Raw genomic sequence first — 16,403 nt, 5'->3', positions numbered from 1 at the left:
TGCTCCAAGTACAAACTCTCAAAAGTTTTCTGGTTCAGTTCAAAGGGAAAGAAATACCAATCCTGCAATAAGTGTATGAAATGCCATGCTCTGGTTAATGTAATATACTCTGCTGTACTGAATGCAGTGTGTAATTTTTGTCTGCGGCTAAAAACTAAAATCTGTGTCCCAGTTAATCATTTAATTGCACATGTGAGATTTGCTGCTGTATAAACACTAGGTATCATAGGATTGAAAATAAGTTATATTATCTTATCTAATAAAAGAGTAATATGCAAATATCCAACACACAAGATGGCTGCCCCCATGTGTACACAAGATGGCCACCACAAGATAGCCAGCAGGGGAGGGCAGTTGGGAGGGACCAGATCTGCAAAGGAGGGCAGTTGGAGGTGATCAAGCCTGCAGGGGAGGGCAGTTAGGGGTGACCAGGCCGGCAGAGGAAGGAAGTTGGGGGTGACTGGGCCTGCAGGGAAGGGCAGTTGGGGGGGACCCAGGCCTGCAGGGGAGGGCAGTTGGGGGGGGACCAGGCCTGCAGGGAAGGGCAGGTAGGGGCAATCAGGCTGGCAGGGGAGCAGTTAGGCATCAATCAGGCTGGCAGGGGAGTGGTTAGGGGGTGATCAGGCTGGCAGGCAGAAGCGGTTAGGGGCAATCAGGAAGGCAGGCAGGTGAGCAGTTGGGAGCCAGCAGTCCTGGATTGAGAGCGGGATGTCCGACTGCCCGTTTAGGTAGGATCGGGCCTAAACAGGCAGTCGGACATCCCTCGAGGGGTCCCAGATTGGAGAGGGTGCAGGCTGGGGTGAGGGACACACCCCCTGTGTATGAATTTTGTGCACCAGGCCTCTAGTAGTTCATAAAAGCTAAAAATGAGAAATTAAACTCACAAGTGAAATGTTTGAAATGATTATACTCATGTCTACATAAGATATGATTGGGACATCAGGTACTTATAGTGATGATTTAAGTACTGATATTGAAGAAAACCAAGCTTTCTTTCTCTTTTGGTTTATTGAGTTGGTTTAATTTCCATTATGCTATGTTGTATAATCAAAGCATTGTAATCTTATTTAAAAATAAATTACTTGGAGAAACCAAGATGGCGGCATAGGTAAGCACCTAAACTGCTTCCTCGCACAACAATTTCAAAACTACAACTAAAAGACAGAACGGACACCAGCCAGAACCACAGGAAAGCTGACTGAGTGGAAATTCTACAACCAGAAGGAAAGAGAAAAGCTCACAGAGAATTGGAGGTACGGCAAAGGGTCTTTGTGTGCGCAGAGAGGAAGGGCGGCTGAGAGCCTGGCTGACTTTCTCTGGCGGGAGGGGAAAGGAAGCCCCTGACTGCACTGAACCCCAGTTCCAGGCGAGCCCCTGGGGATCCACGCTCTTGTGGGGGAAATCTGGACTCTCGGGCGGAGACTCAGGAGCCGGGGAAGGCAGAGGTCTGGAGGCGTGCCTGCGCACAAGGGCAAGGCTGACGGGAAGCCAAGACTGTCTGCTCCACCTGAGACTCTGCCCCAACCAAGCTGAGCACAGAGGCTTTTGCAATTTTGCATGTCTAATCCTATAAGGCTGTCTCCAGCACCAAACTTCTCCCAGCATAGACACAGCTGATCCTCACAGCCAACTGGCCTGAAGGTCAATTCCTCCCAGTGATACCAACAACAATCAAGACTTAACTACAACAAGGCTGTACACACAGTCCACAAAGGGGTGCACCAAGAGTATCCACCTCAGTTTAACGGGAGGCTGAGCCACTGGGCCATATAGGAAACCTAGCACACAAAGCTACCCTACCAACTCAGGGAAGCAATGAAAATGCGGCAACAAAGAAACAGATCACAAATTAAAGAAATGGAGGAAAACAAACGACTGGATATAGAATTCAAAACCACAGTTATAAGGCTTTTCAAGAATATCCTAGAAAAGGCCGATAAATATAACGAGACCCTCGAAGATATGAAAAGGACCAACTAGAAATTAAACATACACTGACTGAAATAAAAAATATTATACAGCCGAAACCGGTTTGGCTCAGTAGATAGAGCATCAGCCTGCGGACTGAAAGGTCCCAGGTTCGATTCCAGTCAAGGGCACGTACCTTGGTTGCGGGCACATCCCCAGTGGGAGGTGTGCAGGAGGCAGCTGATCGATGTTTCTCTCTCATCGATGTTTCTAACTCTCTATTTCTCTCCCTTCCTCTCTGTAAAATATCAATAAAATATATTAAAAAAAATATATTATACAGAGACCCAACAACAGACTAGAGGAACACAAGAATCAAGTCAAAGAATTGAAATACAAAGAAGCAAAAAATACTCAACCGAAAAAGCAAAAAGAAAAAAAAATCCAAAAAGTTGAAGATAGTGTAAGAAGCCTCTGGGACAACTTCAAGCGTACCAACATCAGAATTATGGGGGTGCCAGAAGAAGAGAGAAAGCAAGATACTGAAAACCTATTTGAAGAAATAATGACAGAAAACTTCCCTCACCTGGTGAAAGAAATAGACTTACAAGTCCAGGAAGCACACAGAACCCCAAACAAAAGGAATCCAAAGAGGACCACACCAAGACACATCATAATTAAAATGCCAAGGGCAAAAGACAAAGAGAGAATATTAAAAGAAGCAAGACAAAAACAGTTAATTACCTACAAGGGAGCACCCATACGATTGTCAGCTGATTTCTCAACAGAAACTATGCAGGCCAGACAGGAGTGGCAAGAAATATTCAAAGTGATGAATAGCAAGAACCTACAACCAAGATTACTCTACCCAGCAAAGCTATCATTCAGAATTGAAGGTCAGATAAAGAGCTTCACAGATAAGAGAAAGCTAAAGGAGTTCATCACCACCAAACCAGTATTATATGAAATGCTGAAAGGTATTCTTAAAGAAGAGGAAGAAGAAAAAAGTAAAGATAAAAATTATGAACAACAAATACATATCTATCAACAAGTGAACCTAAAAATCAAGTGAATTAAAAACCTGAGGAACAGAATAATCTGGTGAATATAATAGAATCAGGGGCATAGAAAGGGAGTGGACTGATAATTCTCAGGGGGAAAGGGGTATGGGGGTGTTCAGGAAGAGACTGGACAAAAATCATACACCTATGGATGAGGACAGTGTGGGGGAGGTAAGGGCAGAAGGTGGGGTGGGAACCAGGTGGAGGGGAGCTATGGGGGGAAAATGGAGAAACAATTGTAATAATCTGAATAAAGATTTATTAAAATAAATAAATAAATAAATAAGAAAAAAGAAAAAAAAAGTTCTTAAATACAGTGTGTCTGCAAAAAAATAAATAAATAAAAATAAATTACTTAAGAACAAAAAAAGTTTTCTGGAGACTCCATCAACAATTGGATAGGTTCCCTTTCTTTGATGCCCCTCTCAAGTTGACCTCCTGAAGGACTGGCTGCTGAGATGGACCTCTGTGCTCCTCACCAGCCAAAGAATTCACCTCAAGCCCTGGCTGGTGTGGCTCAGTTGGTTGGAGCATCGCCTTGTACACCGAAAGGTGACTGGTTCGACTCCCAGTCAGGGCATATACTGGGGCCAGTTGGGGCCAGTGTGGGAGGATGTTTCTCTCTCTCAAATCAATTTTTAAAATGTAAAAAGAGAATTCACCCCAAACTGTGCAACAAAGATTTGCTGTCCCCATACTAAAGGCAGGATCTTCTCTCTCTTCCCTTCCTTATAAATTCTGTTTGGACTTTGCTCCTTGACAACAGTCTACTGACCTCTCCCTCCTGTGATTTGTGTGCAAAGTAACGAAATGTCTGAGTTATCCTTTCACAGTAACACCCTCCTGATTTATCACACCACAGATTAGCTTTGCCTGTTCTTGAACTTTCTACAAATGGGACCCCACAGTATGTGTTCTCTTGTGCCTGGCTCTTTCACTCAACATTATGTCTATGATGTTTGTCCATGTGTTGTGTATATACTAGTTTTCTCACTCTCACTGCTATCTAGCATTCTGCTCTTTGTGTTGTGAAGACCACTGGCAGTGGCAGGAATTGGGAAGTTCACGGCTACTCCATCATCTTCTCCTGCCCCAGCCACCTCTCTGGTCTGTCTCCACTGTCACCTTCTACTGTCAATAGGACTCTTTCCAAAACTCAAATCTACACTGTACATTTCCACATTTAATACCCTTCAACTTTTGTGTAGTCTTAAAATGCCTCCCCACAAAGTCTTCGTAATTACAAATAGAGAGTGACTTTACAGTGGGGAAATCTGTCAGACTCCACCTTAACTACAGAGTCTAAGTTGATATAAGACATCAACTTAGATACAGAGACATCGTGTGCCTCCTGATAGCCTACACAATGTAAATGTTGTGGAATCCCTGCCAAGTATGCAGAACCTGAACCTAACCATGAGGAATCATCAGACAAACCTGAACCGAGGGACATTCTGCAAAATAACTGGCCTGTACACTTCAAAATGTCAATGTCATGAAAGACAAAGAAAGGCTCAGAAACATTCTATTTTAAGATTAAAAGCATAGCAATAAACACCATATTGGATCCTAGACCAGAGAAATAAAAAGGGACATTATTGCCACAATTTATAAATTTTAAATATGGGTTGTGAATTAGGTGACAGTTTATACCAGTGTTAAATTTCCTGATTTTCATAACTGCACTGCATGTAGTTCTGTAAGAGCATAGTCTGTTCTGAAGAAATGCATATTGAAAGTTTAGGGGTAAAGAGGTATGATGTCTCCAACTTACTCAAATGATTCAGTAAAAAAAAAAAAAAAAAGAGGAAGGTTGTGTGAGAGGGAGATCCGAACAATGCCATGGATGGGAAAACTGGGGCTCAGGAAGAGACAGTCACATGCCCAATGTAAGAGGCCAGCTCCAGCTCTGTCTGATTCTACAGCTGAACCTCAGTCACATGGGATTCAAGTTCTTCTCAGATTGAGAAAAGGACTATCACTTTGGTCAATGGGGGGTATTTATGTTAAGAGTCTGACCCTGAGTTCAACCCTGGGAAAGAAAAGACACTGGAGTGGTCTTTTCTAGCCCTAGCTGGTTTGGCTCAGTGATAGAGCATTGGCCTGGGGACTGAAGGGTCCTGGGTTTGATTCTGGTCAAGGGCACATGCCCAGGTTGCAGGCTCGACCCCCAGTAGGGGGCGTGCAAGAGGCAGCCAATCAATGATTCTCTCTCATCATTGATGTTTCTATCTCTCTATCCCTCGACCTTCCTCTTTGAAATCAATAAAAATGTATTTTTAAAAAATTAGGATACTAAAAACAAATAAATGAACAAACAGAAAAGACAAATAACAATTGGTAAGGAGGGTGCCAAAATGTACTCAAGGTTTATATTTCTTTAAACTTTGTCTATGATCAGATAGTTAAAAGACTGGAAATTTCCAATGGAATCATTTAATCCAGCTTCTCTTTCCTCCATTTCCCCATTTTATAGGCAAGGTACCTGGAGCTGAGAAAGGTTGTAGTTTGCCAAGGTTATACCCTACAAGGTGGCCCTGGGAACCCATCACCCTGACACCCCCTTGTACACGGTTTGTCAGCTAACACGGAAGGAAAGGAGAAACTCAGGGAAGAGAATTGCAGGGAAAATGAGGTCTGGAGGCAGATCAGAAGGTATTGAGTGGCGTCAGTCCTCACCTCATAGTGGGGGTGCTCAAGGGGCACGGCCTCAAACTGGGGAAGGCTTTTGCTGAACCAGGTGGTGACCGGGCGTTGCATGTTAATAGCGAATGGCTCAAAGCCTTCCTGAAGACCGCAGATGGCAAAGAATCGCAGGGAGCTCACATCCTGGCCCAGGTTCAGATGACCCACCTGGCCAGGTCCCAAGCTGCAGACCGGCAGGAAACCTGGTGGGAGGGCGTGAGTGGGCAGAGGTGAGATAGGTGGGCAGGGCAAGGACTTGTGGGGAGGGGATAACGTGGAAGGAAAGGATGGAAGAAGGGGAGGCTGGAACGGGCAGTGTAGGGTCAGGTCAGACAGAAGAAAATCAGAAAGGGGCCATGAGGCCAGCCCTCACCATCACCAATCTCAATATCGCGGAAGGCTGTTTCGGAACCTGAATCGGACATGAGGATCTCGCCATTGAGGGTGAAGATAATGGTGTTCTCTGTGAGGTCAATCATGCAGCCCACAACATCACCTGACTGCCAGGGACGCCCAAATGGTTCACTGCCCAAGTGCCAGCGCTGGCCCTGTGAGGAGGCAAAGGGGAAGATGTGGCGTGAAAGAGACACACAAAGAAATGGAGACATAAGAAAGCAAGGAGAGACATGTAAATATACACGTTACAAAGCGTCAGGTCCAGGACATGTGGGACAAAGCAGTGGTCATCCCCACAGTGTCCCCATCTTTCCCCACATGTGTATGCATGACCCCTGGAATGTAAGGGACAGGCTTTTATGCTTTTGCTTCCCTTCTGCTTAGGTTCTCTACTGAGTCCATGGGTTGATGCAGGGAAGAAAGAAAGTATAGACCCGTGGTCGGCAAACTGCGGCTCGCGAGCCACATGCAGCTCTTTGGCCCCTTGAGTGTGGCTCTTCCACAAAATACCACGGCCTGGGTGAGTCTATTTTGAAGAAGTGGCGTTAGAAGAAGTTTAAGTTTAAAAAATTTGGCTCTCAAAAGAAATTTCAATCGTTGTACTGTTGATATTTGGCTCTTTTAACTAATGAGTTTGCCAACCACTGGTATAGACAAATAGATAAATGGATGATTGGATGAGTTGTTGGATGGATAAATAAATGAATTAATGGAGCCCAGATGGCATGGCTCAGTAATTGAGCGTCGACTTATGAACCTGGAGGTCATGGTTTGATTCTCGGTCAGGGCACATGCCTGGGTTGTGGGCTCGATCCCCAGAGTGGGGTGTGCAGGAGGCAGCTGATCAATGATTCTTTCTCATCACTGATGTTTCTATCCCTCTCTCACTCTCCCTTCCTCTCTGAAATAAATAATATTTTTAAATGACTTAATGGTTCCACATTCTAAATTATTGAATAGATGAATGGATAGATAAGTGAAATTGCAAATTGATTAAATAGGTGGGCGGCTGAATTAACAAATGAATAAGTAGGTGGAAAAGTGTATGGTTAAGTGATTATCTGGACAGACAATTAGATGGATGGAGAGTTGGATTTGTGGATGGATTAATGGATAGTTGGATAGAGAGATGGATGATGGGTAGATATATGTATGGACAGAGAAAGAGGGAAGGATGGATGGGTGGATGAATGGGTGAGTAGTAAGGTATCAGATGTAGGGATGGGTGGAGAGAGTGGGGCACAGACAGAGGCAGGGCTGACCTATATGAGCTGTGGGAGGGACTACAGGACATGGCAAAGTGGAGCCCAGGGAACTACCCACCCGGTGCCCGTTGAAGACATAGGCCAGCTCATCAGCTCCCAACTCCATGTCAGGCCGCAGCTCAGGCCTTGCCCAGCCCACTCGCATCTCGCCTGTGGTGACTGCCTCAAACTCGAAGTACCAGCGACCACTCTGCACCGCATAGGATTTCTCTGCCCGGAAGATGCGCACTCGATCCCAACGGGACTGGCTTTCTACCAGACCTACAAATGGGGCCAGACAGAGTCAAAGAGGCTGGATGGGGAGTGGATACAAGGCAATGAGAGGATGGTGGGAGAAACCAGCGAAGGTAAGGCTGGGAGAAGAGGGACAATTGTTTGGTGTTAGAGGAGAAGAATTGGGAAATCTCGGACTAGACAAAGAAAGGTAGAAGGGACCTACTGAGTGAAACTTCTCCCCTATTGTCTTTAGCAGTCAGAGCTCTCAGAGAAGAGATACTGACAGAGACATAGAGGGAGGAAGTCAGGTCGGTCATGGTCATAGTCTTGGGCTAAGGATCAAGATTACAGTTAATATTTAGAATCAAGTATTAAGAGCTGGATCAAAGAGAAAGTCAGAGTCAGGGTCAGGGAGGAAATAGAAATTGGGGTTGTAACAAGGGGTTGAGAAATTGAAGGCTGGGGACCATAGTCAGGGTTAGGGGTCAAGGCTGCTGTTAGAGGAAAGCAATGGGTCAGGGGTCAAGTTAGGGGTCTCTGAGATCTTGGTTGGGTGGCTCCATGTATTAGCTATAGTCCAGAGGTTAGGAGTTAAGGATCATAGCTGGGGGTCAGGGATTGGAGTCTGGGATCAGGGTCAGTGCTCACTGGGCTCCTGGTCTGGTGGCTCAGTGTCGCAGTCATAGTCCAGGCAGAGTTTGCATTAAGTCAAGGTCAGTGGTTAAGATCCAGTTCAGGGTTGGGGTCAGAGTAAAGGTCAGAGTTAGGGGTAGAGGTTCAGTATTGTAGATGTAGCCCATTCAGAGGTTGAGTTGGCTCAGAGATCAGGGGTCAGGGCTTGGGGCCGGAGGTCAACACTCACTGGGCTCCTGGTCAGGTGGCTCAATGTTGTAGCCATAGCCCAGCAGGGTGCGCACAGCTTGGCAGAGGCTGTCCCTGTTGCTGCGCTTGGTGGCCTCATCCAACAGGCGGTAGGGCACTAGGCGAGGGTTTCGGCGTGCAGGGATGTCCTGCACAGCACTGTAGCTCCAGCCCTGGGCCACACGGTCTCGGGCCCACACATTGTGCCCATTCTCTGCCAGCCGGTCCACCAGCGTCGTCTGTGCTGGCGTTAGCCGCACGTGGCTCAGGTCCAGCGGTGCTGGTTTGTACCCATTGCTCATCATATACCTACAGGTGTGGTGGCACTGGTATATAAGCTCAGTGTTATGGGATCCCTGACTCTGAACTGACCCTTGTCTCCAGGATCTCAGAGGCCACGAATCTTGGAATTTCTGACCTTTGATCTTTGACATTAGGGGTCTATGACTCCCTGAATAATCTTGGAGATGCTTGACCTTTGACACCAGGATCCTGTGACCCTAGCAAAAGCTTTGATTTCACTGACCTCTGGCTTCTGTGACTCTATCTTGATTCTGGGAGCCTCATCTCTAACCCTGGAATGCTCTGACCTCTCACCTCTTTCTTACCTTTAACCCCAAGACCTTATTGCTCCAGACTTCTAGCTTAGGAGCCCTTGACCTCTGAACCCTGTTATCTATCCCCAGGACCTCTCACCTATAATTTTAGGATCCCTTACAACGTCTCGCCTCTTTCCACTGATTCCTGGCCTCTAACTTAGCATCTAACCTCCACATATAACCCCTGGGGCCTGACATGCTTCTATTCTCCCTCTAGAACTTCTAACTCTAAAATCCTGACACCTCCCGAGACACCACTGATTCCAGACCGTGACCCCTGAGCCTATGATCTTCAACTCATGGCCCTTTCTTCTCTGACCCCAGTCTCCCCACAAGATCCCTCAATCATGCCAGCCCCATACTTTATTCCCCAGTGGGAACGAGGCCACCCACACTCACGTCTTAGGGAGTTTTGTCTTCTTCAAGTTGTCCTCCGCCTTCTCGTCTGCCATGCCCACATGGCAGCCCAGAGCCAGCAGAGTCCTGGGGTGGAGGGTGGGGGTATAGGGTCACCCCACCCAGTCCCCTGCCCCATGTCTCTCTCCTGCAGCCCCTGTTGCCTCTGTCTCTAAGTCTCCAGCTCTCTTCATATCTTTCCCCCAGCTTCCTGGGTGTTTTTGTTCCCACCTCTCTCTGTCTTAGTCTCTGTCTCTCTGACTCTGTCTTTCCCTGTTTCTTTCTCTGTATCTTTTGACTGTCCATTTTCCACTCTGCCTCTTTCTGTCTCTCTCTCTATTTCTCTGTCTGTCTGTCTCTTCTTGATTATCTTGCCTTCTGCCTCTATCTCTCTTTCTTGCCCTATGTCAGTTTCTGCCTCACAAGCCCTGCCTCTCTCTCGCTGTTTCTTTTGCCATTTTTCCTCTCTCTCTCTCTCTCTCTTTCAGTCTGTTTCACTTTCCCTTTTTCCCTTTGCCCCTGCTCCATGGGACCCCCCTCCCCACCAGCCCCTGCTTCACGGGACCCCCCTCACTTGAGTGTCTCCCCCGACATCTGCAGGTTGTAATTCCTCTCAGGCTCTGGTAGGCTGTGGAAGTTCACAAGACATGGGTGCAGCCTCTTATTGTCATCCCGAACCTGGAGAAACCCCAGGGTCAAGTTCTGGGTTCCCTCTTCCCTTCCCCCAACATTCCCAGACTGTGACCCCTGACCTCCCACCCTTAGTTCTGCCACTGGAAACCCAAGGACACCCCCTCGCCCCATGCTGTAAAGGCCCTTCCCTCAGCCACTGGCCCCTCCCAATAGTGAGCCATGCCCCCCCTCTGCAGCAAGTCCAGCCTGATACTGTAGGTAGTCACTTACCGGGCCATAGGTCCAGCCCTGCTCAATGCGAGTCAGAGCCCAGAGTTCATGGATATTCTCTGCCAGCTTCTCCCGAATCCGCTCCAGATGGGGAGGCAGGACAATCTGGGGCAGAAGACATCCGTGAGCCCCTGAGTTCTCTCCAGCTTGCACTGTGACCCCTCTTCCAGAGAACATGTGCAAACTCTGTTCCCCTCCCCACCCCCCAGCATGCTCTTCTGACCTTTTCTGCTATTCCAAGCCCTGCTCCCCATCTCCATGACCTGACTCCAGGATTGGAACTAGCCAAGTAAGGACTCAGCATCATCAGAATTAAGGGGTCGTGCCCTGGCCGGTTTGGCTCAGTGGATAGAGTGTCGGCCTGCGCACTCAGGGGTCCCATGTTTGATTCTGGTCAAGGGCATGTACCTTGGTTGCAGGCACATCCCCAGTGGAGAGTGTGCAGGAGGCAGCTGATCGATGTTTCTAACTCTCTATCCCTTTCCCTTCCTCTCTGTAAAAAATCAATAAAACATTAAAAAAAAAAAAAAAAAAAGAATTAAGGGGTCGTCTGGAAATGGGTCTGTCTCTCCCATGTCCTGGAAGCTCCAGAGGACAGAACCAGGGCTTCCTCAGTTTCTACCATTTTCCCAGGCCTGCCCAGTCCAGAGCCAGGCCCAGAGGAGATGCTCGGAAAATGTTTGCTGAATGAATGGTCAAGTGTCTTTCTTTCTCTGTACAGTGAGGATTTGAACAATACTTAACTCATAATACCTCATAAGGATTCAGTGAAATCACTTCCATAAATTATTAAATGTATGTAGTTTATCTAAATGTCTGGCACATAGGAGGTGTCTAATAAATATTTATATTGTTGCTGTTCTCCAGGCAGAAGATAGTTGAACCAGGGTGGCTGTGGGGAGAGGAGGGAAGGGGATGAGGATGTCCAGTAGGCTGGGGGTTAAGGAGGGAGATATCAAGAAGGAGGCCCAGGGCTCTGGCCTGGCTACAGGGGAATGACAAGTTCATCCCTGAAATAATATTACTACTACTACTACTAACAGGAACTATATTGAGTACTTACTATTTACTCAGGAATGTGCTAAGCACTTTGCATTTATTAATTTATCCACACTTCACAACAATGCTATGAGGTAGGTTCTATTGTTATCCCCTTTTCTCAAATGAGGAAACTGAGGCACAGAGAGGTGAAGCCACATGCTCATGGTGACATATTAAAAATCAAACCCTTGCCCTAGCCGTCTTGGCTCAGTGGATAGAGCGTCGGCCTGGGGACGGAAGGGTCCTGGGTTCGATTCCGGCCAAGGGCACATGCCTGGGTTATGGGCTCGACCCCCAGTAGGGGGCGTGCAGGAGGCAACTAATCAATGATTCTCTCTCATCATTGATGTTTCTATCTCTCTCTCCTTCTCCCTTCCTCTCTGAAATCAATAAAGAAATATATTAAAAAATATATAAAAAAAATAAAAAATAAAAAAATAAAAATCAAACCCTTATGGTCAGTCTTTCTTATTCTTTTCTTAAATCCTCGCCGGAGGACATGCTTTCTTATTTTAGAGAAGGAGGGAGGAAAGGAGGAAGAGAGAGAGAGAAACATCAGTTTCCTCCCATACGAGCCCCGAATGGGGATTGGACCCACAACCAGGTATGTGCCCTGACCGGGGATTTAACCCACAACCTTTTGGTATATGGGACAATGCTCCAACCAGCTAAGCCACACCGGCCAGAGCGTGGTCAGTCTCTTGAACACTACTTAAATTCCCTGCTACAGGGACATGCTTGGAAGGAAGGTGGGAGTTCAGGTTGGGATAAGGGTCGTGGGAGTGGTGGATAAGATCACAGGCTTTGGAATCACACTGCCTAGGTTCAAATCGGCCGTGTGACCTGCACAGATTGTTTAACTTGTCTGGGCCTCTTTTCCCACATCTGTAAGTTGAGGGTAATAATAGTGATTTCCTTAGGGGGCTATAGTGAGGACTCCCTGAAATGGGGAGTCTGCCTTGAGAGTCCTTTGCCTCCTCCTCTCTACTTTAGTTCCCCTCTCTATTAAACAAGATTCCTAACTTCCAGCTCAGCTCCCCACCTCCCTGACTCCGAAGGGAGTCTGCCTCACCGGGAAACCCCTGCAGGACAGGCACTACCTGGACAGTGTCCACGGGGCAGGGCACAAAGTCGGTATGTGAAAGGCAGCGGCTTGGGCCCACCAAGTGGGGGCCCCGGGGCCCCTCCCGCCGATACTCCTTGATGGGTTCCAGATGGAGTCGCTCTCTTGGCAGCACAGCCTCATGGCATGGGGCATAGCCAGGTGGGGGGAGGAACTTGAATTCACCATGTCGGCCACCAAGAAGGAACCGTACCCTGATGGGAGAGTGAGGTCACTGGAGGGGCAGGTTACAGGGGTGAGTCTGTGCTCAGTAGCGGTAAGGGAGCAATCCTAGGGTTGGTGGAAGGTTCTGGGGAGACCTGAGATCACTGGACAGTCAAAGAATGATAAAGGTTAAAAAGGAGTCAGAAAGGATATTCTAAAGTCGAAAAGAATGTCTGAGGTCAATGGGAATCATTGGAAAGTCAAAGAAGGAAAGTGTGGGGTCCTTAGAGAGTTAATGTAAGGTCACAGAACGTCTTTTGGAGGCTCTTGGTCAACAGAGCATTTGGGGATATTGGAAGGTTTTTGGGAGACCAAGAAGGTCATTTGGGAGTCACTGAGAATCTGGTGTAACTATGAGATAACCATAATTGTCCCTGAATGGGAAGTCACTCACAGAGCTTGGGATCATTGGGAAAAGGCTGACTAATTGAGAGGTCTTTGAAATATGTGGGGTCACTCCGGGGTCAGTGGGAGATTAAGCGATTGAAAGATCATTGAGAGATGTTGGAGTCACTGAGAAGTGTTTAAGAGTATGGAGTCATTAGGAATGTCCAAGGACATTGCAGATTTATTGGGAGGTTTTGGGGTCATTAGAAGATCATCGTCATATTCTGGAGTCATTTGGAGGTCACTGGAATAGCATAGAGTCATTGGGACAGTCTGAGGTAATTTAAGAGTCTGAAGTTTTTAGAAGGTCATTGTGAAATTTTGGGGACACTTGAAGGTCACCAGAAGAACCTGGAGTTGGGGAGAAGCTAAGGTCACTGGGAGGACACTGAAAGTGTCCGGGGTCATGTAGAGGTCATTGGGACCTTTATGGGTCTTACAGCTCATCTTCAAGATGAGCTGCTGGTGTTGACAGTGCTTGGGGAAGCTGTCTCAGGACAGTCCCAGGTCTGGGGACTGGCAAGGGGACAGGGGCAAGTCCTTACTTTACACCAGCTGAGAAGCTGACGACAGGGAAGAAGAGCCCATCAAGGTTGAAGGCCTCGAAGACGCCCTGTACGGGACAGCCATTGATGCGGAAGGAGATGGATGGAACACTGAGGTCCAGGCAGCAGCTGACCACATCCTCTGGGGCCAGGAGATGCTGACCTGGGGAAGTCACTGGGCGTGCCACATGTCCTGCACCAGGGTCACCAGGGAGGGGTCAGAAGTCAGAGGTCCCACGGGACCAATGCTCTCAAGAGACAAAGGGCAGATATTAGAGGATCTTATGGAGTTTGGATCCTGGAAACTCTAAAGTCAAGTGTTTCTGTAGCTCTGCAACAGGCAGAGATCAAGGCTCCCTGAGGTTAGGACCCTTAAAGTTGGGGGGTCAGAGATTAAAGACTTTCTGGAGTTAGGATTTTGGATCCTTTGGAGTCAGAAGTCAAAATCAGAGGTCATAATAATCTGGGCAGTTTTCTGGGATCTCTAGGGTCACAGATCATACATCCTCTGGGGTCAGAGTTCTGGAGGCTATGAAGAAATGTATTAGGAACAGGATTCTGGAACCTCTAGGTATAGGGTCATGATAAATGAGGAGTAAAGAATCAAAAGTTGGCCTGTTTGGGGGGGGGTCAGGATCCTAAGAACTCTAAGGTATGCGGTGAGAGGCTTGGAAACTTTAGGGTCAATGGTCAGGGTTGGTCATCCCCCCGAAGAGTTCAGATACCTGTCCAGAGATGCAGCCCATCGAAGCCGTAGGAATAGAGGTCATCGCCAACCCCGTTGCCGCCCCAGCCCTCACCACCCCCAGGGTAAGGGCTGTAGCCCTCAGTGAGGGCCCAGCCCACCCGCAGGTGGGTGGCCTGAGCTGTCAGGAATGGAGTCACTTCATCCACCATCACCTCAAAGTACCATTTTCCATACTGTGTAGAGCCCTCTGCTCGGCCCACAAAGATGTTGGGGCGGATGCTGTAGGAGAGAGAGAACAAGAGTGGGGGATGAAGGAGAGGTGGAGAGGAGAGCCAGGTTATTGCAGGGGTGGAGGGAGAGGGAGAGGGAGAGAAAGAAAGGCAAAGAGACAGAGACAGAAAAAGAGATATATACACAGGAAAAACAGAGAAGCAGAGGCATGAAGGCAGAGAATACGAAACAAAGGGAGAACAAGCAGAGATAGAAACAGACAGACACCAAAGACAGAGAGAAGAGAGAGATGGGGGAAAAGATGAGGAGGAGAAATAGAGAGAGACAGAACAGAGAGTGAAAGGAACAGACAGATGCAGAAATGGAGAAGGGACAGAGGACAAGAGTGGGGAGCCAGGTGAGCTGGGGCAAGAGCAGACAACTGTGAGGACCAGGTGTTAAGTCCAGGGTGGGAGATAGAGGAAGGGTCTCTTAGTCAGGGTGAGGTCAGGCTAGGTTCAGACCTGGTGACATAGTTGATGAGGTTTGTCTGCAGCAGAAGCTCACGGCCAGGGAGCAAGTTCTCGGTAATGAGATCTTGATTGGAGCGCACAGCCACGCCATTACACACACACAGAGAACACAGCACATCCAGCACCTGGAGGTCAAAGTCAGAGATCATGATGTAAGGGCACCAAGGCAGGAATCCATGAGAGGCCCTGGGTGGGAAGCTAGCAGTAAAGGGCGGTATGTCAGAATAGGAGATGGACATTTTGACTGAGAGGAAGTAGAGAAAGTGGGATGTCAGGGATCACAGAGAAAGGTCAAGGGTCAAAGAGAAAGGTCAGGTGAGACGGTAGGGGCCATATGAGTTGGGATAAAGCATCAGCAATGTAAGAAATGAGTGTCTGAAGTAAGATGTTAGAAGGAAAAAGTCAGGGAAAGAGTGAAAGTATTATATTAGTGAGAGAGCGCAGGGGTCAGGGTGAGATTTGAGATTAGCAGGGGTTGCAAACTAGTGTCTGCCTCCTCCCCGGCAAATTCTGCAAAGTGAGCTGTGGTGGTGTAGACATTTAGGCAGTCAAAGCAATTCAGGACCAGGGAGAGCATCCCCTGAGGTGGGAAAAACAAGGGGTCACCACAGGAGTTCCAGGCCCTCCCTTCCTTGCCTTTCTTGGATTTACTAATTTATATTTCTTCAACAGCTAGTGACTGTGAGTTCCCGGATGGGTAATGTAAATCTGTGATGTGGTTAGAAATAATGCAGGTAGGACCTGTGGCAAAGTGGAGAGTGTGTATGCACCGAATCAAAGACTATAAAATTGGAAAATTATAGGAAATTTAAAAAGCATTTCATAGATCTAATGAAGCACATGTATGGCCCCAAATCCATTTCAGAACTATGAGTTAGAGGCCTTATGTTAAGATGGAAGCATATGGGCCATAGCCAATTTGTCTCAGTGGATAGAGTGTCGGCATGGGGACTGAAGGGTCCCAGGTTTGATTCCAGCCAAGGGCACATGTCCGGGTTGTGGGCTCAATCCCCAGTAGGGGGTGTGTAGGAGGCAGCTGATCAATGGTTCTCTTTCATCATTGATGTTTCTATCTCTCTCTCCCTCTCTGAAATCAATAAAAATATATTTTTTAAAGAGATGGAAGCATATGGAAGAGGAATCCAGGTAAGAGATAAGATGAGGGAGGGGAGGGAGAGTAGTGGAGAGTTCTGGGGCCGTGGGGCCAGGGTTCAGAGTTAAGGGGATGAGAAGTCAGGGGTGAGGGCTGACCTTGTGGTTCCTCCCATGCTTGTCCAGAAGGGAGATGATGGACTTGATGTGGTTCTCTTGGATGATATTTAAGACTTCAGGACTCTCAATCAGGACACAGTACAGCACCTCTAGGATTCCTGCATGGTTAG

At 47.6% G+C, this 16,403-nt stretch overlaps 1 protein-coding gene across 9 annotated transcripts in view; it reads right to left on the bottom strand.

Annotated features, from left to right (window-relative positions):
• Window positions 1-16,403, bottom strand: part of RYR1 (ryanodine receptor 1) — a 144,960-nt gene that overhangs the window by 109,028 nt on the left and 19,529 nt on the right. For all 9 annotated transcript variants that reach the window (XM_080644317.1, XM_080644321.1, XM_080644319.1 and 6 more), the window contains exons 16-27: window positions 16,273-16,391; window positions 15,013-15,146; window positions 14,316-14,557; window positions 13,591-13,783; window positions 12,432-12,648; window positions 10,291-10,395; window positions 9,962-10,065; window positions 9,391-9,474; window positions 8,394-8,701; window positions 7,374-7,576; window positions 6,028-6,202; window positions 5,649-5,857 (exon numbers count right to left, since the gene is read on the bottom strand). In XM_080644317.1, the coding sequence (XP_080500443.1) occupies window positions 5,649-5,857; window positions 6,028-6,202; window positions 7,374-7,576; window positions 8,394-8,701; window positions 9,391-9,474; window positions 9,962-10,065; window positions 10,291-10,395; window positions 12,432-12,648; window positions 13,591-13,783; window positions 14,316-14,557; window positions 15,013-15,146; window positions 16,273-16,391 (2,093 nt within the window). The remainder of the gene's footprint in view (window positions 1-5,648; window positions 5,858-6,027; window positions 6,203-7,373; window positions 7,577-8,393; window positions 8,702-9,390; window positions 9,475-9,961; window positions 10,066-10,290; window positions 10,396-12,431; window positions 12,649-13,590; window positions 13,784-14,315; window positions 14,558-15,012; window positions 15,147-16,272; window positions 16,392-16,403) is intronic.

The sequence above is a fragment of the Plecotus auritus genome (genome assembly GCF_963455305.1).
Source record: "Plecotus auritus genome assembly, chromosome: 10".
NCBI lineage: Eukaryota > Metazoa > Chordata > Mammalia > Chiroptera > Vespertilionidae > Plecotus > Plecotus auritus.
The sequence above is the reverse complement of the archived record's forward strand: the minus strand, read 5'-3'. Positions and strand labels throughout refer to the sequence as shown.